Consider the following 25,785-nt stretch of genomic DNA (forward strand, 5'->3'; position numbering starts at 1 on the left):
AGGCGCACACGTAAGTAATTCCTGCGCTCCGCTGTAAGCTGCCTCGGGACGGGGGACACAGCACGGCAGTTAAGAGCTACTCATGAACCACGGGGACGAGGTCTGAATCCCGCCTCTGAACTCAGTGCCGGTTTGGCCGTGGACACACTGCACCTTAGTTTTCTCACCTGTAACATGGGGACGATAACAGAGTGCACCCCACAGCGTTACGGTGAAGGTTAAATAGAGGATTTCATGGGAAGCACTTGAAACTACACAGGAAGCAGTAGCACAAAGGAAGGAAACCAGGACAGCCCGGCGTCACACTTAGGAAATCCATAACCTCTACCACAGAGGCCAGGAGCGCAGGCCAGAACCTGACGCACTGAAGCAGCTGCACCGAGTCTGAAAGGGTGCTCCCAAGTACCGCCACCACGAGAGGACCCCTCATGCCATGCCTTCCCTTCCCAACCCCCCGTAAAATAAATCCAGTGTCTCTATGGATAAATGTTACACAGCAACACTGTCCACGCAAGAGGTAAAGTTCAGTGTTACTTTTAGCCAATATGGCCTTATTACCCTTAACATAATTGAGTTACTAAAACAAGCCGTCTTTAAGAACCGCTGCGATATGGTTCAGGATTTCGGTGTATGTTCTAGGCCCATGAAGTCCTTTCACAGCGCTGATATGTTAATACATACTAGACAGGATGCTGACGTAGTGACCAGGCCTCCTTATCATTTTCTTGTGGGACAGTTCTTAAAAACGATCTTTAATAACTAGACTATTACAGCAAGCATGTACATTCTGTTTTATTTAACAGCCTGGGCTTTCTGCGTGCCAGGCACTGTTCTGAAGTGTTAACGTGTATGAGCTCACTGTACTTCTCATTATCAACCCTGTAACCCTCATTTTGTGGGGGTGGTAAATGAGGCACAGAGAGGTTAGGTAACTTCCTCCAGGTCACACAAGGTTAAAAGCAGGATCCACATCCAGGAAGTCTTAACTCCTGTGCTCATAACCACTACGCCTTTTATGCCATGTTTAAGAAAAGCTTCTAGGTACTAAAACCTAGAGGAAAAGACACATACACATAAGTTATTCCAAAAATCAGACAGACAGAGATAAACACTACAATGGAGGCATAAAGAACAACAGACAAATGAACGAGACACTGACCCAAGTTGGGCCCTAAAGGATTGCGTGGATTACTGACAAGCACACACTGCAGGGGAAGGCACTGTCAGTGGAAGGAGCAGACAGAAGGAAAGCCTAGATGGGGAAGGATGCGGCGTGTGCTTGTCATCCATGAAGCTCTATGAAATGGCCTAGCATGACTGCAGCAAAATAGCACTGGTTGGGGGAGGTAAGAGGGAGGCAGTGTAAGTCCAGGGCAGAAAACAAAGAGAGCCAAGGATGGGGGCTGCTGCATGTGTAAGTACACATTATATGTTATATGCCACATATCAGCTATTATGTATGTTATATGTCACATGTTACATTATATATATTTAGACACATTAAAGTGTCCTTTATTGGTATGTGGGCAAAGATTCAGTGCAAATCCACAATCTATATCTAAATGGTTTTAAGACTGAAGTCACCACGCCTTTGTTATATACCTAAGATTAGGACAGGAGTCTCCATCTTCATCACATATTATGAACAAAGGATACTATTTTAAAATTAAATTTCAGCCAGTGGTTTCCATGTCAGAATATTGTGCGATAATCAAATATGTATTCTACACATGCCTCATTCAATCGAACTAGACGTTTTGAATCAAAGATTACCTGTCCGCGGTCCATCTCCTGAAGGTGCCGAATGGATGCATTTTTCAAAGGAGACATGATTCTCCAAATGGGGTTGCCTCTTTTCCACCCAACTCTCAAATGGAGATTTATAAGCTCAGTTAATACCATCAGGTATAAATGGCAACGATCCAGGTCTGAAACCTAAGACAAACAATAAACCACATTAACACGCAGGGCCCGTGATTTTCACACAACTATGAGACTTCAGACAGGAAATCAGTGACCTTATTCAAATGCAGTAACACAAAGTATTAATAACAGAAAAAGTCACCTCCTCCAAGAAGCCCTCCATAGTCTCCCCACGCAGAGCTGAGGACCGACTTCCCCGCACTGACACGGCGACTACACTTGACTTGACCGGAGCACATGTCACTGTGTACACCTCTGGCTTGCACCCTGGTCGTGAAACCCTGGAAGGCAGTGACTGTGTCCCACCAACTCATGAATCCCAGGGCCAGCATAAGTACTAGCAGTTAGAACAACGAAGCGGCCTTTGTTTCGGGCAGATTACAACGCTCCGTTCTTACTAGGAAGGCCGCAGTCCCCCTTTCCTAAGTCGGTGACTGAGTCTCAGAGAGGACACACAGCTCACCCGGCATCTCGGGACTGGTGTATAGCAGAGGCGGGGCTGAACGCAGGCCTTTGGGACTTGCAGACATGGTTCAGTCCAGCTCCACCACCCACCGGCTTTGTGACCTAACCTCTGTGGATTCCTCATCCGACAGATGTGGAGGGTAAGGTCCATCTGTCACAGGGGTTTTGGAAGAGTGGAGAGAAAGCAGGCAAGTGGACTAGCTCTGGACGGGGGCCCCGATTATTATTAGCATGCTAAGTACTAACAATATCCTCGGAGGTCTTCCAGGACACCAGGAAGCACAGAATTCATCCATTTAATCAGTGGTTACTGAGCAACCGCACGTGAGGCACTCCGCCAAGCGCCAGGACGCCGGGCAGACAGCAAGTAACGGCTGCAGGACCCGGTGGGGGCTGGACGCTGGCGGGGAGACTGAGGGCAGGGTGCTGGGGAGGGTTCCCTGAGTGTGAGGCTGGAGAAACTGGCTAGATGGTGGTACGTTCACGGGGAAGGGAACGGTGAGGGGCTCGGCTCTGAGTGGCTCAAGTGCGAGAGATGCAACTCGAGCCGTTAAAGAGCGCGAGGCTGACAGGGAGGAAGGCTGGGAAGAGCAGCTCACGGTGGAGACAGAGCCGTAGGGTCCCTGGCTTGGCTGAAGCCGGGGGCACAGCTAAGAGCACCTCCCTCAAACAGAGCGTAAGAAAAGGGCCCGGGCCTCCCTTATAGAAGCGCCAATGTTCAAGTCTATCTAGCAGAGAGCGGACGCTCCAACAGAAGTGGGGGCGATGGCAGAGATGCGGCCACACCAGGACGGGAAGGGGTCACCGACGCTAAGGACAGCTGGTGTTCCCACAGAGGAGTGGCTGATGTGTCCAGTGGGGCTGAGGACTCAACAAAACTATGATATGAAAAGCTCCCATTTGGTTTATGACAACTTTACAGACGGCTGTTCCTGTGTCACGACAGAGGCAGAAACCAGAGAAGGGAGCTGCAGGGCAGGTTTACAGACAAGCTGATGAAGAGAAGAAGCCCGGAGGGGCCGTGGGATTGAGAGGGTCTTTAAGATGCGGGGCTCCTAAAGCTGTCTCAATGCTCATGAAAAAATCCAGGAGACAAGGAGAGGCTGAAAATGGGGGAGTTGGGGGAGAAGAGAGGAGAGTTGGGTCAGCAGTAAGGTCCTTGAGTAGATTGGAAAGGGCTGACCACTGTGCTCTGCAGGAACCAGAGAAGGCGGGAGATGGGTTCAGGTGTGGTGGCCGCTGCTGGTCCCCAATGTTAGGGGTGGGAGGGTGTGTNTGGCCTCATGGAGGCAGCTTGAAGTCAGCCATGGAAACTGATACGACACTAAAGACCAGGCCTTTTTTCCCTGAGAGCTGGTCATTAAATAAAATCACATTAATCCTTCCCCTTTTTCTTTTAAAAGATTATTTATTCTGAGAGAGACAGACATAGTGCGAGTGGGGGAGGGGCAGAAAGAGAGCAAGAGACAGAGAAAGAATGAGAGAGAGAGAGAGAGAGAGAGAGAGAGAGAGAGAGAGAGAGAATCCCAAGCAGGCTCTGTGCTGACAGCGCAGAGCCCAACTCAAGGCTTGAACTCATGGAACCATGAGATCATGACCTGAGCAGAACCAAGAGTCAGATGCATAACCGACTGAGCCAACCAGGCGCCCCTAATCCTTCCCCTTTAAATTTAGCTTTAAATTCCAAACAGACCAAAACAGTTATGTTCTCTACTGGATACATGGAGGCTCATTATACTTCTTTCGTGTATGTCTGAAAATCTCCCTAACAGGAAGATAATGTAATACTGATGGTAACAAAATGATATTGACACAAAACCAATCCAAAGAGTTGCTTCTTTATGAAACGCCTTCTTGGGAAGTAGGTGTAGCAAGGCCACTATGAAGAAGTGCTTACTACGAACAAAGCTAACCACCCCCCACACCAACGGATTTCTCCATATATCCTCGCCTTCCTGTCGTAACAGCTCAGGTCTTTCCATCTAAAACTTGCCTTTCTGTATTTTCACACTTGCTCACAAGGCTTTCAAATGTACCTAACTGAGTATTCTAATAAAAGTTAAAAATAAGCATACTTTCACACTTTATTCACAATCTACTGATTCTAAAGCTTCGACATTTGTCCCTAGAGATTTCAACCAAAAAAAAATTAAGAATAAGCATTTATGTATGAATTAGTATTTTTTAAATATTCTTGAAGAAAAAGGAAAACTTTATTTTCTTTTTTTAAATTCTAGTATAGTTAACATTTAGTGTTGTATTAGTTTCAGGTGTTATTTTACTCAGCTGTTCTAGAAGGAACAAAGTCTGTGGAGAATAGAGACAGAGCAGATAAGGACATTTACCTCAGACCGACTGTTATCTACTCTGTGTTTCAGAATCACTTACGGAGCTTTAGAAACATCCATGTATTATATTACCTGGTCCTGCCCCAAATGTCCCAAATCAGAATCTCTGAACACCAGGACCAAAGACATATTGAATATGCTAAATATTTCAGATACGTTATGCCATGCAAAACTCTCTAGCCCCTGGGAAGTAGATGTATTATCTCCATTTTGCAGATGAGGAAACTGAGGCTCAGAAAAGCTATGTAACTTTTCCAAGGCCTCAGTTATGACATAGATGGAATGTAAGGAGGAGACTCCCAAGCTTAGGTTTTTTTCTGCTTCCTAAGGGGTCCTCCCTGGAAACTATCATATTAATTTTCTCCTCAATTTAATACAGTGCCTGCCAGTAAGTAATCACTCAAAAATTGATGAAAAAGAATGAAAAGTTACTCCCGGAAATACTCACAGTACTTAGTTCATTCATAGTAAGCCGTCGGAGAATAAATTCGGAAATGCTCTCCGTTGTGGACAAGACAAAGTTCTGAAGAAGAGTAAACACCTCATCTGTATGGGGAAAAAAGCGTGCAACGTAAGTCCCTTGGTGCAAAATACGCCATATTTTCTAGTAAAAGTACATCTATGTTAAGCATATGAGCGAGTCACTTACCAAAACTGAATTCCAAGAGTACAAGAGTCATTAGTATTATGGGGAAATCTGTAATTCACCTTAAAAGTCATTTAGGAGTTTTAGTTCTGGGTGAGGTGGAAAAGGGACTCACCAGCCTCTCTCACAATAAAACCCAGACTGAATACCTGAGTGACTATGTGGAGACTCTAAAAGGCAAAAAGTAGCGGGCGGATTCAGGAAGCAGTAACACCCAATAGCATTGACCTTGGTCTTCCTGCAGACTGGAACAGCATGCAGGAACAGTCAAAGCAGGCAGCAGGATGGGCCCCAACTTTCTCATTGGCAGAACGAAAAAGGGAGAACCCCTGAGAAGCAGACAATGAGTCCCTAGGAGATTCCAGAGAGAGAGAGGTGCTCAGGAAAATGGCCCCAGAAAGTGATCTGTTATCTGCTGCGCTCCCCCGCAGCTGCCATGCACGGACCTGCTACTAAGCAGCATCCCAGAGACTTTCGGAACTCAACTAACAGAGATACAGCTGCCCACGTCCCCGACTGGCCACTGGGTGGATCACTTGTCAAGGTCAAGACCACACTATGAAGGATTGGAAAACAAAAAGGACAGCAGAACCAACACGCACAGAAGTTGGAACGTCAGGAATCGGGGCCGAACCCGAAGCCCACTGAGGTCTACACAAGAATATCAATGTTCTCCACAGGATGTAAGCAAGACCCAGAGTCTCATAACACAATATTCAAAATATCTAGGATCCAATCCAAAATAACAGGGCCCATGAAGCATCAGAAAACTTCTACCTCACGGAGGAAAAGACAATCTACAAAAGCCAATGAGATGGTGAGACTCTAGAATAATCTGACAAAGACTCCCAAGCAGCTAATGATAAAATGCCTCAACGATCAATCAATACGCTCTCTGGAAACATGTGAAAATAGAAAGTCTCAGCAAAGAAACAGAAGATACACAAAAACCAAGTAGGAATTTTGTAACTGTAAAGTACAAATACTGAAAATTTAAAAACTCACTGGATGGGAACAATAACAGAAAGGAGAGGCAAGAAAGAGGAATTTGTGAACTTGAAAATAGATCAATAAAATAAAATAAATCATATAAGAGTATAACCAAACTGCTGAAAACTAATGACAAAGAAACAACCTTCAAAGCAGAGAAAAACAGTGTTATTACCTAGGCAAAGAACACTTTGAATTACCACAGAATTCTAATGGTAGCCAGAAGCAAATGGAGTATTTTTAAATTGCTGAAAGAAAAGACCCATCAAACCAGAATTTTATATCCAGCAAAATATTTCTCAAGAGGTGAAATAAAGACATTCTCAGATGAAGGAAAACTAAGAATTCACTGCCAGAAAAACTGTTCCAAAAGAAATGCTAAAAGCTGTTTTTTTAAACACAAAATATATGATGCCCCAGGAAAACATGGGGCATCAGGGATGAAAGAAAAGCAAAAGAAACCACAAACATCTAGGTAAATACAATAGGTACTTCTCTTGACATTTTAAAAATCTCTTTGATGGGTGAAAGCAAAAAATTCGAACATTGTCTGGTAGTTTTCAGTAAATGAAGACATAAGACAACCATAATACATGGGGGGAGGGCAAAGGAGTCCATAGGAGGCAAAGTTTCTATACTAATTTCAAGTGGTAGAACATTAATTCTCAACAGACTGTTAGGTATGTACACTGTAATCCCTAGAGCAATCATACACAAACACACACACAATGCTTTAGACATTTAGTAAAAAACACAATGAGTAAATTAAAATGGAATATGAAGTAATGTTCCAACTGCCCAAAACAAGCCAAAGAAGGACAGAAATGAAAAACAGGAAATAAACAGAATGCAAAAAATAAAATGACAGACCTAAACCCAAACATATATGTAATCCTATTAAATGTGAATAATCTATGCCAATTAAAAGACAGTGTCAGAATGGATAAAAAATCATGACATATTCTGTCTGTAAGAAATTCACTTCAAATATAATGATCCAAATAGAATAAAAGTAAAAGAGCCAGGGAATAATAATATGCAAATTCTAATCAGAAGGGGAAGTAGGAATGGTTATATTACTACCAGGCAAACTAGATTTGAGAGTAGAGGAAATAACCAGGGATAAAAAGGGACAATACATACTGAGAAAAGAGTCAACTTACCAGGAAAACACTACCCTACACATAAACACATACGCACCTAACAACAGAACTGCAAAATACAGGAAGCTAAACCAACAGAACTAGAAAAGAGACAAATTCAAATTCAGACCTGGAGACTCCAGCACTCTCCTCTCAGTAACAGAGGAAACAGATACATCAAGTATATCAACCTGAAATGCACCACAAAAGTCTTGGATCTGACATTTATAGGACACTCCACCCAACAACAGCAGGATACATATTCTTTCCAGGTGCATATGGAACAGTAGCCAAGACAGACCATATTCTAGATCATAAAACAAACCTTAATGAAGTCGTTAAAACTGAAAGCATACAAAGTATTCTCTCTGACTAGAGTAAAAATAACAACAGAAAGATAATAAGAAAATCTCCAAACACATTTCTCAGTGATTCACAAATAAAAGAGAGTTTCAAGAAAAGTTAGAAAATACTTTGCACTGAAATACAATACACCAAAAGTTTTGGGAATGTAGTTAAAGCAAAACTTAAAAAAAAAATTATAGCATTAGAGGTCATTTTCAAAAAGATCTAAAATCAATAACCTAAATGTCCATCTTAACTTTGTTAAATAGGTGAAACAAACCAAAAACAAGCACACAGAAGCAAACAAACAAAAAAACAGAAAAGAAATTGGAAAAAAAAAAATCAATAGGGCTGCCTGGGTGGCTCAGCTGGTTAAGTATCCAACTCTTGGATTTCGGCTCAGGTCATGATCTCAGGTTTTTGAGTTGGAGCCCCATGTCAGGCTCTGTGCTGATAGCATGGAGCCTGCTTGGGATTGTCTCCTTCTTTCTCTGCCCCTCTTCCACCTGCTCCCACTTGATACTTAACTGAATGAGCCACCCATGGGCCCCAAATTTAAAAAATTTTAAACAAAGGGTGCTTCAGTGCTCAGTCAGTTGAGTCAGATTCTTGATTATGGCTCAGGTCATGATCCCAGGATTGTGGGATCAAGTCCGCATCGGGCTCTCCACTGACATCGAGGAGCCTACTTGGGATTCTCTCTCCCTCTCTGCTCTCTTCCATTGCACTACTCTCTCTTTCTCTCTCAAAAATAAGTAAACTTTAAGTAAATAATTTTAAACACAGTAAGTCAAAGTTGCCCCAAACAGCATACTGCCAAGCCTCAATCTCACCTGCCCACAGTAAGTCTACCTAGGTATCTAACTTTACCCTTATTTCTTCACTGCCCCTAGTACTGGTAATTAATTCCCAGACTGTCTCCTCATTTATAAAATGGAAATAACTATTTTCTATTTTCCTCTTCCTTCATAAAAGAAATCTTTCAGGATTAAGATCTATTTACAGTTAATTAAGCTTGATATGGTTTGCCAATCACATGGAAGCCAACAGCTATCAAAATTAGATAGGTATTTCCTGGGCTCCTACTGGGTGACATAAAGAGATGCCTGGGGTATAACAGAACACTGACATTCTGCGGGAAAGAATATGAAGCAGGTACACATTTCGGGATACAAAATTGAAAGAAAGGCACTTCCCGTGATCTTATAAAGCTGAGTATGCATGTACCCTAGGAACCAGTACACACGCTGGAGGGACTCACACACAGGCCCAGACGACATGCAGACACGTGTTGGTGGCAGCACACACGTGACTGTAATTAACTACCCTCCAACGTCCAGCACTAAGAAAATGCATAAATAGCAGTGTCATCGGATGACAGATGACACAATAGGGAAAATAATGAAGTCTAACAAAGGACGTGGCTGAAGCTTAGAAACACATGAAGTGGGAAAAGTTACAGAAGCCTTCCGACAGTGAAGTGACATTTCCTGTAGAGCTCAAAAGCAGGGAAACTGGACAGTACATTGCTGAGGAGTATCTATAGACAAAGCCAAACCATTTTTTAAAGCACTTGGAAGTGATAAGACAAAGATAAAGTCAAAATAAGGAGGCAAAGGAGGGGACTGGGGAGTAACAAGTAAACTCATTCTCAGGTTGGGTAATAAGTTCACGGATGTCTGATTATTGGGCTTCGTAACTTACATATAATGTCACACACTCGTGCGTGTGTCAAATATCACAATTTTCCAAATGGCGCCTTGACCCAGCCCTGCACTTGAAAGCACTAAGCTTAGTAAAAACAGTCGAGACGTGTCAAATGAACCCAAATTTATGCCCTTCACGAGCTGAAAATCTTGTAAAAAGTTCCTGTGAGATGTGTACAGCATTTGGTTCTGCTGCCGGTATCAAAAATATCAGAATTTGGAAACTGGCTTTAAAAGTTCACAAGTATGCATTAAAATTGAATCCTGTCACTGTTATCCTCAGGCTTAGACTCACACCAATGCTTCTTTCAGATTTTCACACAGCAATTCCTAAAATGCCAAGTGAAACTGGCAAGAACAGATTGGGAATCAAGGCACATCCATGAATATTCTCGTCTCTAGTGTCCGTGGGTTTTCAGATACTGTTTTACATGTATCTTTGTTTAAGGAGAGAAGAACTCGATGCTTCCACTACCACTATACTTTCTGTATGAAGTATTTTCTACTTAAAAGGTACTTTAGAGGGACGCCTAGGTGGCTCAGTCAGTTAAGCATCGGACTTTGGCTCAGGTCATGATCTCATGGTTCCTGGATTCAAGCCCCACGTGGGGCTCTGTGCTGACAGCCCAGAGCCTGGAGCCTGCTTCAGATTCTGTGTCTCCCTCTCTCTCTGCCCCTCCCGTTCATGCTTTCTCTCTTTCAAAAATAAATAAACATTTAAAAAAAAAGGTACTTAGAGACCAATGCATTTAAAAAACAAGTCATTATAAAATGACTGCCATTCTTGTGCTTTAATTTCTGCAACATCTAGCATAGTGGCCGTTAGAAAGGGATCTTGCTGAAACGTGTATGGAATAGGGATCATTTTCACGGTCTGGAAATCAATGAGTGAGCATAAATGGGGGAAAAAAAAGACAAGCAAAGAAGATGACATTGTGACAGCAACAGTAACCAGCATGCGTAAAGGCTCTGTCGTCAGCTCCATGAGCGCAGGGGCCCTGCCTCTTCACTGCTGGATCCCGGCATCACCGGGAAATACTCAGTCGATATCTGCTATATGCATGAAGCAATCCTTTTATTTCAAAGGGCCAGGAATGTCCTCTCATTCCAAACACCAACAATATACCAAGCAAGACACCAACAGAAACTATTTGTCCTCACCATCTTGGGAACTGGAACCTTTCAACATGCAAGTGTGCAATAACTTCACCAGCAACTGCAGGCATCTGTCAGTTTTCAGCAAGGGCATGTAGGCATTTGTACCAAACTTCATAAGGGATTCCAGAAGAGGATCTAAGAATATCCTTAATACATTCTGTGTTCTCCGCTTTTCACTAGATATTAAAAGACATGCCCAAATCAAGCATTTCAAAACCATGAAGAAATTCATTTCCATCTACAACTTGTGGAACTGGCTAGCTAATAGATTCAGTTAGACAGAATTAGTCTAATGGATGACTCAGACACCTAGTACCTGTTAGGACTGACCTTTCCCTCTGGCCTCTTCGCTGACCTCTCCAGTCTGTGCTTTCTCAGAGTACGATGTTGCACTCGCAAAGAAAGCACAGGGAAGAATGTACTGCACTCAACTTTCGGCACAAGTATGAAGGAAATGCTATACCCAAGTTATCTGTAAATTAAAATGCTGAGACCCTGCTACAATAATTTAAAAACAAAACAAACATATGCTAGTCAAGGAAATGAGACGTTAACAAAAAAAATACAAAAAATTAAGAAATTATTAAAAAAAAAACCCATCGTAACCAACTTTAGTATTAAAGCTTTGTCTAGAAAAGAGATTTGATGTTAATCGAATTAACTGCATGTCATGCAAATGCACTAGCAAATGGAAACTGCTTTTTGCTACAATCATAATCTGCTGAGAACTGATGTGCGCACATTTTCAAAGTATGAATGAAATCGCTTTATCTTTATTACATTAACAAAAATTACACTTTTTACAAAGGGGTCAAACCCAGTAAATTTCTTTACCCAATCTTATGCAAGAATCTTATAGCCTGGTCTTCTAATATTCTTATATAAAATCAGTAATTACTGTATATAATGTTTTTGGCCTTCTCAAACAACTGAACTTATGAACCTCAAAAGACTAATAAAAGCCCTATTCATATTCATTTACTGTTAATTTAAGGTATTTCTTTAGCGTACTGACAATGCTCTAGTTTCTTCCTTTAATACCCTGTGATTAACTCCACACCAATAATCATGGAAAAGCCTGAACAGGTACCATAGATCTGATTAGCATTTTTTTTTTTAAAGCTTGGAAACACTTACCTATATTGAGACTTCATTCCTTCCACATCTGCAGCCAACAATACCATCATTGCAACAAGCTTGGCTTCAAACCAGTCAGGCATAAAGCAGTTTTCTCCTGCTTGAATAACAAGAGTCAAAGTTTGCAAAACATTAACAAAATCCATCAAAGATGAGGTTTCAAAAAAAAACAGCCAAATAATTAAGCCTGATCAATATCAAATTATAAGAGCGGAGATGAAATGCAGGACACCACCTTACAGTATAGCTCATTGTTACGTGCATTTAAATACAAACAAAACAGGGGCGCCCGGGTGGCTCAGTCAGCTAAATGTCCCACTTCAGCTCAGGTCATGATCTCAGTTTTTGAGTTTGAGCCCTGCATCTGGCTCTGTGCTGACAGCTTAGGACCTGCAGCCTGCTTCAGATTCGGTGTCTCCCTCTCTCTCTGCCCTTCCTCTGCTCTCTCTCTCTCAAAAATAAACAAACCTTATGCCACAGGCAGATACAGGAGCTGACCTAGGTGCTGAAGACACAATGGCTCCTCTGCTAATGGAATTTATGTTGCAGCAGACAAGAAAAACATTCATCAAAGAACATACAAAGCAATGTAAAACACCAACTGCAGTGAGTGGTATAAAATGGCATGAGGGAAGTGCACGCTAGGAGGCTATGCCCTCATCTGTCTGAGGAGTAAAGAGAAAGTCCCCTGAAGAATGAATGGGCTGAGCATAAAGGCTGGGAAAAAGGGATGCAAGGGCTTCCCAAGGAAGGAGGAGCACATCAGGAGTCCTCTGGAGGACAGAGCCTGCTGCGCCCCAGGAGATGGAAGGGCGCCCACGCAGCAGGGACACACAAGCGGGAGGGGCGCCAAAGATGAGGTTGCAGAAACAGCCAGGGAAGAGACAGGAAGACTGAGCAGGCCATGCAAAGAATTCCTGCCTTGACCCTAAAGGCAAGGGGAAGCCACTGGAGGTTAAAGTGAAGGCATATAAAGAAAGAGAGGAACCATCTGTAGATTCAAATTAGTAGTTAAACAGATTTCTCCAGGCACAATGTGGGAGAGATTGTAGGGGAAGCAAGAGGAGATTCAGGGGACAGGTTAAGAGACAATTCTAGTATTTCAGTTGAGAGAAGAAAATTCCCTAAAATGTAACCAGGAGGAGGATGAAATAGGTATGGACACAAAGGCTCTGTATGGAGCCTCAGACCTGCGTCTGAACCCCAGTCCTGTGCTCATCAGCTGTGGGACTTTGGAATAACTGCTTGTCCTCTCAGAAAGCTTAGGTCTATGCTGAAACTAACGTAACATTGTATGTCAACTACGCTAATAAATAGGTAGGCAGGTAGATAGATAAGTAAATAAAAAGTTTAGGTCATCTTCCCACCTTTGAAAGCCAGTTAAGTTAAAATAAGGCACGAAGAGAAGACTACTTCTTTATTTGTGATATATTAGTATAGTGAGATCACACTTTTCACCTCATTTCTCAAGAAAATTTTTGGGAAGAGATCTAGTTTTCCAGCCCAGGAGTTTAAATACTTAAACCATTTTCTTAAACACTCTAATATATTTTGGGGATAATTTATTTTGATACAAATTTATTGGAGTAGTACAGAAGATGAACAACAGTAAAAACATACTTGCATGTAGAACTCAGTTAAAAAAGGGATTTAAAAAAAATATCCTTACAACAGAAGGATAAACTCTGGCATATATTTTTAAAAATCTTATAAAGGGCACTTAGTTGCCATCAATAAAAAATCCACTCATATTTATTAAAAAAATTCCAATGTTGGTGCTATCTAGAAAGATTCTGTAAGTCGCATTTGTAAGTATAAAGAGGAGTTATTCAAACTTCTTCTCTGGAACATTTTTCCTCCCGTTAATGGTTTACATCCCACATTTACACTGAAAATTCATTTATAAACACAGGCCAAAATGAAATCAAATACCAATACATTCTTCAGGTCCCTTTTTTTTTTTTTAGTTCCTTCTATTTTCCAGAGCAATCATGTAATCAGACACCCTTGACCTCACAGGAGATGGGAGTGGGGTGAGGCTTCTAGTGGCCCTTAGTGTCTTCTCCACTTACACAGCGTGTGAGCAGGAAGCCTTTGGATGTAAATACTACATGTTTCCATATCAATAGCACATGCTGGGTCCTCAAAGTGGCTGACTTGACGTTCTCACTTCCTCCAGCAAAACCAAGAACAGAGTTCTAGAAGCACAGATCCTGTCTGAAATCTTAAGCAAGTTTTCACCTTGGATACTGAAGGGGAAGGCTGTAAATCAGAAGTGTAGTGGATTTTTAATCATTTCTGTTGTCAAGGAATGCCCAGTATGAGGCCAGCAATAACTGGGTGCCTTACTCCTCCAGAAGAAGGCACACCCTTGCAGGGATTTTTGCTGCACACTGCTTCCTGAGTACTTTGCCACCCACCATACTAAACAAATCCATGCTTCAGGGTAGTGGGTCTCAAACTTCTAAATACCCAGAGACTTTGTTAATACAGAGGGTGAGCCCCTACCCAGGGTTTGATTCAATAGGTCTGGGATAGAGCTGGAGAATTTGTATTTCCAAACAGTTTCCAGATGAGGTTGGCGTTGCTGGTCTGAAAACCATACTCTGCAAACTGGCAGAGAATTCCTATTTATGCTCCGTTTTCTCTCACTGGAGCTAGAAACGTGGAGGCAACAGTGATCTTAAGGAAACCAAAGAATGGCTTGCTGTTATCAATCACCTTAGTGCAACTTAGCCCTGAATCTCCAGTCACATCTTGCCACCATGAATTTTAAAAACGGGGGGCAATTCTAGAAAATGCAAACTAATCCAGTGTCTTGGGAGCACATCACGGCTTGTCGCGCTGGGAGGAGAAAGAGGTAGAAACGGGAGGTACGGATTATAAAGAGGTGTGAAGACACTTTTGGGCGTGGCAGTTTGTTCGCTACACCTTGCTATGCCGGTGCTTTCATAGATATGTGGGTCGAAACCCATCATCCTGTACAGCTTAAATGTGTGCAGTTTAACATAAGTCAATGATACCTCAAAGCTGTTTTTATAACTTTCTGTACAGCTGCAACATACTACTTTGGGGCTATTCCATAGCTCTATGTTTCTTAGTTAAGTTTTAAGTAGGTACATCATTTAACCTCAAAATCTTCATAGGAAATACCTTTCTCAGGGACCGACCACTTGATTTCAGTATCAATTTCTTCACATGTATTTCACATTCTGGTTAATCTTGGTACGTCCAAGTTCTGCTAAGCCATTAGTGCTATTTCCAAACTGTTGTACTTTCTGTAATTTCTGAAAGTTCTTTAACATTTTTGTTGGTTTATAGGTGATGCTGGTTTTGTGTGGTTTCTGTCGCTGTTTGTCCTATCGTCTTAGGTACTGTGTGTACAACACGGCGTGTGCGTGTGTACCTCATATCCATCCTTCCCTCTTACCACTCCTTGAGCTCCATGCCATAAGCAGACATGATAGATCCATAGATACGTAAATACACAGATGGACAGATGCCTACCTACTTTCAGCTCCCTGGACACAAGCTCATCCAAGCCTTGTGGGAGGCTCCTTCCCTCTTTTCACCTTAATTTCTATTCACTCATCAGACGTCACCCACCTGGTTATATCCTTCTACCTCTGCTCATCTACCTGTTCTAAATAGACAACTGCTTACACAGACTCCCCATCCCCAGTGCTTACGGTTCTCAAGGCACCGGGCTAAGGTTATCTGCTTACCAACTTCCTTGTTAGAGGATGCTCCCTCTGAGGGTAAGGGATACAACTTTTATCTCTGCAACTCCAATGCCTGACACTTAGAAAACACGGGATATATGCTTGCTGAATCAACAGTATAAAATCTATCTGTACTAACTATACACTCAAAGCCAAAGACTTTAGATGTAGAATCTGATTGAAAATAGTGTTTTGTCCAATGAGTCTTTATGTAAAAATGAATTTGAATATTATATGTATCTTACGTTCAGAAACTCAAGCTAAATATTGTTCGCTTTGGAATTTATTCACTTGGTCTGAGAAATGCCCAGTAACTGCCAATTAAACTTTATAAAGGCACTTAGGCAAGGGCATTAAAAACCAAACAAAAATATTAAAATAAATGCAAATGGCTCCTTTGCACTTGAAATCAAGTTTTAAGATTTTTAAAAACTTAAAATAGCGTATTATATTAAATAGTATAAGTTCTAGATATATTAAAGAAGAAATTCTAAAAATATCATTTCATCTGATTTTGAATATTTAATTGGATCTGACACTGTTATATACTCTGATTTATATAACAAGTTCTCCAGACATTTCAGAGTTTAACATATGCTTACTGTAGAAGGAACTAACATTTTCTTACTTTTATAGGCCTAAGAAAAGAATCCTCCAAGTAACAGCACAGAAAATTTACTAGATATAGAGAGAATAAAACACAAAAGAGAAATGTTCTAAGAAGAAAAAAGAGATTAACTCATATATTTCAGAAGGATAATTGTCTGATCATTTAACCCTATTCCATGATCAGAGAAATCAGTACACGAACACAACTTGGTCTGAAACAACATTAGGAAATTTAAGACACGTTAAATTCAAGGATGCAATTTACCGAAATTATCCCTAACGACTTTAAGGAAGAAGCAGCATTAGAAATGTAAGAAGAATCCTAATTAAAGAATCTGCTAATAGTTCTTCCTTCATGTAGTCTTACACATTTCTCCAAAGAAGGTGGGAAGTTGACATTGGCTAAGTATCTGGTACAAAGAAGAAACAAAACCATCCTTTCAAACATAATTTTTCTCTAAAGCTACTTTTCATAATCAGTTCATATTACATGTGATGCTTTGAAAACAAACACATAAAAGCTACACAGATTTATCTACAACTATTTCCACTTACAGAGGCTCTAAACACATATGCATTATGTAGCCCGTAAATATTCAGTAATTATAGAATAAGTTTGTCTTATTCTTACTCTGGCAACTTACTAATTTCTTAAAACACACAAAAATAGTTTAACATCTCAAGTCCTAGAACAGATAGAGTACACATCAAGTACAGATAAAGTACAGATAAAGTAGGAAACATATTTTACGTTCCATTATTCACATTTGGCTAAAAATAGGAGTTTGAGGTCAGTAAAGCGGCACACATTTTGTGAAGCATGTATCTTGGTCTGAAAAACAAGTTAAAACTTCTTTGTAAACAATTTGGTAATCCCAATCCACAGAAATGATTTCAGACTTACTTTCCAAAGCAGGTGACTTAATATACTCTTGAACCAGGCTCTTCACGTAAGCATTCAGAGACCAGGTCTCAGGTGGGCCAACGGAACTATAAGCTAAGGGTTTCCTAAAACAGTTTTCATTAGCACGCAACCAATCACAGAGCTAGGAAAAAGAAAATAGTTATTACTGTATTTCAAAAACCTAACAAAGGGTTTCTAATTTGCCTAAGCCAATTTTCTTTCTTCCACAATACACTGAATTTAAATAACTGAACACAACAAAGTAATAAAACATTTAGTCATGATGAAGTTCTGCAGATAGTGAAGGCAGAAAAAAAATGTGTGTGTGTGTGTGTGTGTGTGTGTGTGTATACATATATATATGTAGGTATCTGTGTATATACACGTATGGGCATTTCAACCTCCCTCAAAGAATGTGTAAAGTTCATTCACAGGCAAGAATTTTTAAGGAACGGTGGCATCTGGGTGGCTCAGTGGGTTAACTGTCCAACTCTTGATCTTGCTCAGGTCATGATCTCATGGCTCATAAGATCAAGCCTCACATAGGGCTCTGCACTGACAGTGCGGAGCCTGCTTGGGATGCTCTCTCCCTCTCCCTCTCTCCCACCTCCTGTGCTCACAGGCACACACGCATGCCCACATTCTCTCTCTCAAAATAAACTTAAGAACATTTTTTAAAGTACCTAATATATAGTACACATCTTCATAAGGTCTTCTAAAGAACATCTCTGTGAAAAAGGACACATTATGTAAAACAAATTACAACCGTAAATTAAAATTCATTCTAACTTCATATACAAAAACAAGGGTATGTTTGAGAGAATGTAGAAATGTAGAAGTTATAATAAAGTTCCCACCTTCCTCACAAGGCTACTTTCTATCACATGTACCTTTTGAAATATATTAACTAAAAAGAGAAATACTAGTCCTTCCCCATTGTATCTTTTGGAAGACGTGCAAAATTATAAGTCACAGAAATCAACTCTGATCATGCATTGAGAATGGTTTTTAAATCTAATTATGTTCTCGGTTTTCCTTTTACAGCACATCTCTTACTGTATACATCCAACATATGGATTTAAATATGAGGTCAATCAGTATCAAATAAGTTTTTCTAAAAAATAAGAATTTTCTTAGAAGTATTTTCCATGCCAGGAAAAGGCATGGGAAAACCTTAAGTGCATATTTTGTAGTGAAAGAAGCTAACCTGAAAAGGCTTCATAGTCCAGGATTCCAGTTATAGGACATTCTGGAAAAGTCAAAACTATGGATGCAGAGAAAACATCAGCGGTTGCCCAGGCTTTGGGGGGAGCAAGAGAAGAAAGGGACAAAGAGGCAGTGGAACTAACTGGCATGATATGGAAATGGTGAATACATGTCATTACTCATTTGTCAGTCCATGAACTATACAAAGAGTGAACGTCAATGTAAACTATGGGCATAAGTTAATAATCATGTGTCAATACTGGCTCATCAATTATAACAAGTGTATCCCATTAACACAGGATGGTAATAACAGAGAGGGAGGAGGGGAGTGGTGAGGAGGTGTAGGGGCCTCTCTGCACCTTCTGTTCAATTTTTCTGTGAATCTCAAACTGCCCTAGGATTTAAGAAATTACTTAGATTGAGCTATAAGAAAATGCCATTTCCACACATTAAAAGTGACTGAATATCAACGATCTTATGTGACTCAACGTAGAGAGTTTTACTGTAACGAGGACACCACCACATACGCACTATAGCCAAAACTGTATGCTCTGGTACATATATACATATTTGCTTCAATTTGTAGACAGAAAGAATTAAAATTTGGGTTCAGCTATTAGCCACCAGACTGTAAGCCGCATGAGGACAGTGGCCACGTTTATCCAGCTGACCGTGAATTCCCAAAACTTAGCACAGAGCCTGGTGTGTGCAGTGTGCACAAAATAGTCTTCAGTAAACGAAGACATTAAGGGATAAGCAAACAAACCAAAAGAAAGTTAAAAAGAAGGAAAAAGATGAAGACATATTAATGAATAAGAGAATGGAGAAAGTTAAGTGGAACAAATTAAGAAATCTAAGTTGGGGNAAGGACAAAAACGGTTGAGTGTGTTACACTTAGTGTGGATCAAGCATAGTTGGAAACGTTTTCACACGCATTTTCTCACCAGAACCTCACTGTTCATACTGTATCCCAAGATAAATTCTAGATGGATTCACCACAACTTACAAACTGTACACATCAATGCAATGAACAGGCTTTGTGGGAATACTTGAGCAAAGTTGTATATTTGAATAAACAAAAAGCAATGAACAAACACAGTTACTGGACACCTGGAGAATTTCAAACACCAAACATCTGAAATCAAGAAATTATCACAAACATTTTTAGGTATGATAAGAGCCTATTTCAGCCCTCCCCCCTTTTTTTATGCCTTATTCATTTTTGAGAGACAGAAACAGAGTGTGAGTTGGGTAGGGACAGAGGGAGAGGGAAACAGGGAAACAGAATCTGGAGCAGGCTCCAGGCTCTGAGCTAGCTGTCAGCACAGAGCCCAACGAGGGGCTTGAACCCACGAACTGGGAGATCATGACCCAAGCCAAAGTTAGACGCTTAACCAACTGGGCCAACCAGCACCCCTATTTTGGCCCTTTTAAAGTCTTTATCTTTTAGCAGCACATACTTCTAGATGAAATGATAGGATATGACACAAAAGCCCAACAAAAGGAACTGATTAAATAAATTCTAAAATATTTAATCACCTGAAATTTTTAAAAAAATTTTCTTAATGTTTTATTTATTTCTGAGAGAGAGAGAGAGAGAGAGAGAGAGAGAGAGAGAGAGAGCATGAACAGGGGAGGGAGAGACAGAGAGGGAGACACAGAGTCCGAAACAGGCTCCAGGCTCTGAGGCAGCAGTCAGCACAGAGCCCAATGTGGGGCTTGAACCCACGTACCATGAAATCATGACCTGAGCCAAAGTCGGACACTTAACTGACTGAGCCACCCAGGTGCCCCTAATCGCCTGAAATTTTAAACATCACATGATGGAAGATTATTTAGCAACATGTTAAAATGCTCAGATGTATGTGAAAATGAAAAATAAAATTCAGAAAAGTATCACTGTAACTTTGTTTAGAAAAATCACACATATTAGTATTTATTTTATCTTATTTTTATTTTTAAGTAGGCTCCATGCCCAGCGTGGAGCCCAACCTGAGGGCTTGAACTCACAACACCGAAATCAAGACTTGAACTGAAATCGAACCACATGCTTACCTGACCGAACCGCCCATGCGCCCCACTATGTCATTTTAAGTATATGTGTGTATAGTGAGAAAGCAAGACTGAGAACACATACACTGAAAAAAGTCAATAATTAAGGCAAAAATTATGGATTTAATTTGGTCGTAGGCATTACAGGTAGTTTTTATTTTCCTTATATGCTTTTGTATTTTTCAGATTCCACCTAATCAGATGCACTGTGATCAAGAAAAATATGATGAAATTCTACTGTTTAAAGGCCCCAATTTTCTCTTCCTCCCTCATTCCCTCTGTTACCCTACTCTATGGCCTCATGACTTCACACCTAAGTTATTTTAACATGGTTCAAGCCGATTTCTCTTGTTTCCATGCGTACACATGCAGACTTGCCTTCCGAGAGAAATAATCACATCCCTGCCCTCAGTGATGTCTTAGGCACTGGAGAAACAGAATTGTTTCTTGAAAAAGCTCCCTGACCTCAAAAACTATGTAACCTGCAGAGGACAGATTAGAATTCCACCAGCCATACCATGGAGGAGAGCTGATGTGAGAGCTGTGGATGGAGTCCCACCAGGAGGAGGAAGCAGAGCAGTGAAGACCCCATGGACAAGAGCGGCACCCCAGGGCCACAGTGGCATCCCAAGGCCGTCCGAGGCCGTCGCGGTGAGGCAGCACTAGTGGAGGGTCTTCTCAAGATCAAGGGTGGCAGAAAAGGGAAGGCATGTAGGATTTCATGATAGGTTCGACGCATAAAGTCAGGAAGAACCAGGAATTACCAAAATGTCCGACTTGGGCAGATGGGTAGATGGAAGTGCCATTAATGGACCAAAAAAAAAAAAAACCCACCAAAGGAGGAGGTCTGTGTTACCGTTTCTGAGTCTAACACGTTATCGTGACTCTTAACACATCTCGTCCAGAATCGAGATCTGCCCACGAGCACTACCTTCTCCTCTCAGTAAGTCTGTCTCTATCCCTAACATTCTCCTGTCTCCCCATAAGGATCTTAGCAGCACTACTAGTTAGGTCGACTCAGAGCTAATATACAATGTTTTAAAAGCTCTGTTGGTAGGGGTGCCTGGGTGGCTCGGTCGGTTAAGCGTTCAACTTCAGCTCAGGCCATGATCCCGCAGTCCAGGAGTTCCAATGCCATACCCACGTCGGGCTCTGTGCCGCCAGCTCGGAGCCTGGAGCCTGCTTCCGATTCTACGTCTCCCTCTCTCTCTACCCTGCCCTGCTGCCTCTCTCTCCCTCTCAAAAATAAATAAACATTAAAAAGAATTTAAAAAGAAAAATAAAACCTCTGTTGGTAGATCACAAAGCCATCGCTATATTTTACATAAGTGACTAAGGTAGTGAATCAGAAAAAACTTTTTGTCACATTTCAAAGACCTTATTATTAAATTATTTTCAATCTCACCTCTGTCCACAATGAGGTTCCTCGTCCTAAGGACTCCTCTGGTCTCAGACACATGAGAAAAGTTGAAACATCAGAAAGTGACACCTTCTCCTGTAAGATGGCAGGGGCCGGGGGAGAAGGTGTCAGGGCAGTTAAAAAAAAAAAAATAGTCACTAAAAAATTTTTAATCAAATAAAATGAAATCACTGTGAATGCAAGTTGGCATACTATTTAAAGTAGAATATTAGTAAATTAAAAGAAAGCCATTTTTAAAAGAAAATATTCAACTTTAGAAATGAAAATACTGACAAGCATCACATTTTTATATAAAATGAAAGATTATTTTATACGTCTGTTTTCCTTACAATCAAGGCTACTCCCTTAAAGACAAGACGGTCACGGTCTAAAAGCAAAACAGAAACATCCTCTAACAAATTACTTGAGTCGAAAAGTGATGCTGCCTTTTTCAAACCCTTGCTTTATGAAGTGACGCCCTGCCTTATGAAAACCACCTAAGTCTTTTCATCCTCTTAAGGCTGAACATCTAAGATACCTTGCTCTAGGCCAGGAGTCAGCAAAACTACGCACGGCTGTTTTGTAAATAAAGTTTTAGTGGCACAGAGTCACTTTATTTATAACCGGTCTATGGCTGCTTTTAAGTTGTTGTAACAGAAACACACAAGCCTTAAAAAATGGGACTTTTTCTGGCCCTTCCCAGAAAAAGTTGGCTCGCCCTTTTTTCGGCGATCATGGTGGTGTGGCTCTGTAAAAACAAAGATACTCTATATTCCTGGAAGATCGATTTACAGGAAGATGTGCAGAACAGATAGAGAGAAAACCCCTCCCCCAGTGGAGTCCCCAGAGACGGGTTTAATCCCTCCACCAACGAGCCGAAACATGTGAAAGGTTGTCCCCCACGGAAGAGACTCAGGCCCCAGGTTTCTCCAGGGCGCTGATCACACAGCCATCTCTGCGGAGCACCTACGGAAACCCCAGACTCCGAGAAGGAGAGCAGGTGTTGAGCACAAACCACTGCGTGTGCAGACACCTGAGCCAGTACATCACTCTAACCAGTGAGGGAAGGGGGAACCTCCTGAAATCCAAGTTCCCAGCCCCCAGCAAGGGCCGGGCCGACCTTATGAGCAGAGCTTTCTAATGACAAACATCGCAGGCCTGCTATGTTGACCCTCTCTGGCACACCTACTCACGGAGACAGGCTTGTAAATTGAAGTGTCCTGAATAAAGAAGAGAAACTTACCACATCTACCAAATTCATGGCTGTCTGAAGAAGATAGCACTGGGCCGCCCCTCTCAACAGAATCTGATGGGTGATCATAGTGCACTGAAGAACGTCCCTGACATCAAGAAACACACACACACATTTCCATCTTTCCAAAGACCATTCCGGTAACTTGTACATACTGACAAGCTGAGTCACAGTACCTACGATCCCCACTGCAGAAAGTCACGGTCAGCACAACTTCGAAGCTACCATTTTCCATTAAGTTCTCTATTAGAGCTCGATTTAATATGAAACATCCCTCTTTCAAAGACTGTAAACGAAGACACTTTAAAACTAAGAATTTTACATTTTCTGAGATACTCTGCAATCAATATTACGGTTTGATATTCTAGTTCTAGTTTCCTACATATCAATGAAATTGAAGAAAACCTTACTGGCCTTGTTTCAGAATCAAACTCCAATAACGGGTGTCCTGACACATACTTATATCAGGAATTCATAAAACAAAATAAGTTCAACATTATACACAGATTTTTTTTTTTTTTTTTTTTACTAAATATAAAATTTAAGAGTTCAAAACTCCCAAGACCAACACCACTCACGAGAGATTAAAGCAGAGGGGAGAACCAAATGTACTGATGGAAAGTTATGGCAGATAACCATATGTGAACATACAAACATATGCGAGCACAGAGTAAAGTACCTGAGAGCCAGAAGCCCTTCCAGACCCAGGGCTTTACACCTTGGGACATGTGCCAAAGCCTCTGACAGGAACAAAATGGGAATGGCACACCAATGTCTGCTTGACATCTTCTGAATAAACTTTAATAGGAAACTGCCTGGAAGAAAAAGTTTTAACATATCACTGTTCCAATAGGCACTCAGAAGGCTTCTCAACATCAGGAGTCAGGTATGAAAATGCATCAAAAACCAGGATGAGACAGAACTTCACACCCACTAGCAGGGTTATCCTCAGAAGGATAAACAATAACAAGTGCTGACTTGGATACGGAGAAATTGGAACCCCGCCCCGCACCGCTGGTGGGAATGCAAAATGGTGCAGCCACTGTGTAAAACAGTTTTAGGTAGCTCCTCCCCAAGTTAAACCAAGAATTACCAGAGAAGCCAACAATTCCTCTCGTAGGCATATACTCAAGAGAACTGAAGGCATACATGTTCATACTAAAATTTGTAGGTGAACATTCACAGAATCATTCATAATATTCAAAAGTGGAACCGGGACACCTTGTGGCTTAGTTGGTTAAGCATCTGACTCGATCTTGGCTCAGGTTGTGATCTCATGGTTCATGAGTTCAAGACCTGCATTAAGCTCTGCGCTGACAGCGCGGAGCCTGCTTAGGATTCTATTCCTCCCTCTCTCCCGGCTCCTGCCCTGCTTGTGTTCACCCACTCTCTCAAAAATAAATAAGTGAACTTAAAAGAGTGGAACCAATCCAGATGTCTACCAGCTGATAAAAAGATAAATGTGAGAGATCTATACAGTAAGGTACTGTTCAGTCACAAAAAAGAATGAAACACTGATACATGTATCATCACTGGATGACCCAATTCATGGATTAATCTAAAAACATTATGCCAAATAAAAGAAACCAGACATAACATAAAAGGCCACATACTGCATGATTCCATTTATATGAAACGTCTAGAATCGGCAAGCCTGTAGAGAAAGGAGATTAGTAGCTGACAGGAACTGGGGGGATGGGAGAATGGAAAGTGACTGATGATGGGCATAGAGCTTCTTCCTGGGGGTGAAGAAAATATTCTAGAATTAGAGGTAATGGTTGTACAACTTTGTGAATGTTAAAAACTGAACACTTGAAGAGGAGGAGTTTTATGATATGTGAATTTTGGCTCAACAAACGTGTTGGGAAAAAAAAAATCAATGAAATATCAACTGTATTCCTGTAAGTATTCTACTATATCGTAAAGATTCTGATAACATGCAGCTATAGGGAAAAAAAAAAGCTCAAGGCAAAAGATCAATTTTTTACTGTTACAAGCCATTCTTCTGTTGGAGATGTTAAAGAAAAACAAGGTAAGAATGGGTCTAATCAGGGCACCTGGGTGGCTCAGTCGGTTGAGCATCCAACTTTGTTCGGCTCAGGTCATGATCTCACAGTTCATGAGTTTGAGCCCCATGTCAGGATCTGTGCTGACAGCCTGGAGCCTGCTTCAGGTTCTGTGTCTCCCTCTGTCTCTGCCCTTCCCCTGCTCATAGTCTGTCTCTCAAAAATAAATAAATGTTAGAAAAAATTTAAAAAAAAGAGACATTTCACATCTTTAAAAAAAAGAATGGATCTAATAACTACTTATTTTTCTATTTTGAGATACAAACATAAGGTGCGCTGTCCTGCCTTCTCTGCTAATACGTGATTTCTTAAGGACCCTCAAGTCATGCAGTTAGTGTAAATGTTTCCCTTGCTCTGCCCTACAGAAGGACTTTTAAGAAATCCTTGGAAGCTTCTGAAAGGAACTTGTGTTTCATGTTTTACTTACAAAATAATATTTTATGTTAGTTATTTATAAAATATCATGTATTTAGATCTTCCAAAGTAATTGGCACAAAACTTGCCGCATTTAAGATACTCACCGGAAACTGCTGACTGAAAAACGACCAAGTAAAACCTGAGTAAACACTTTACTTGTCCTCTCCTGTCAGACTATTTAAGTTCCCACTTTTCCCTAACTCCTCACGATGTCATTTCACATTCGCTCCACACACCTACAGTCCACTGTGTGCTGGCCCGGGCCATAGGCAGCAGGCACTGCGATCCTGGGGCTGCC

General features: G+C 41.2%; 1 protein-coding gene across 1 annotated transcript in view; it reads right to left on the reverse strand.

Annotated features, from left to right (window-relative positions):
* TARBP1 (tRNA guanosine 2 -O-methyltransferase TARBP1) overlaps positions 1–25,785 on the reverse strand; it is a 77,448-nt gene that overhangs the window by 37,500 nt on the left and 14,163 nt on the right. The window contains exons 9-16 of the mRNA XM_077751692.1: positions 23,684–23,819; positions 22,996–23,092; positions 21,759–21,848; positions 17,096–17,237; positions 11,861–11,960; positions 10,727–10,899; positions 5,185–5,282; positions 1,774–1,935 (exon numbers count right to left, since the gene is read on the reverse strand). Of these exons, the coding sequence (XP_077607818.1) occupies positions 1,774–1,935; positions 5,185–5,282; positions 10,727–10,899; positions 11,861–11,960; positions 17,096–17,237; positions 21,759–21,848; positions 22,996–23,092; positions 23,684–23,819 (998 nt within the window). The remainder of the gene's footprint in view (positions 1–1,773; positions 1,936–5,184; positions 5,283–10,726; positions 10,900–11,860; positions 11,961–17,095; positions 17,238–21,758; positions 21,849–22,995; positions 23,093–23,683; positions 23,820–25,785) is intronic.

The sequence above is a fragment of the Crocuta crocuta genome, unplaced genomic scaffold (genome assembly GCF_008692635.1).
Source record: "Crocuta crocuta isolate KB4526 unplaced genomic scaffold, BGI_CrCroc_1.0 scaffold59, whole genome shotgun sequence".
In the NCBI taxonomy this organism is placed as follows: domain Eukaryota; kingdom Metazoa; phylum Chordata; class Mammalia; order Carnivora; family Hyaenidae; genus Crocuta; species Crocuta crocuta.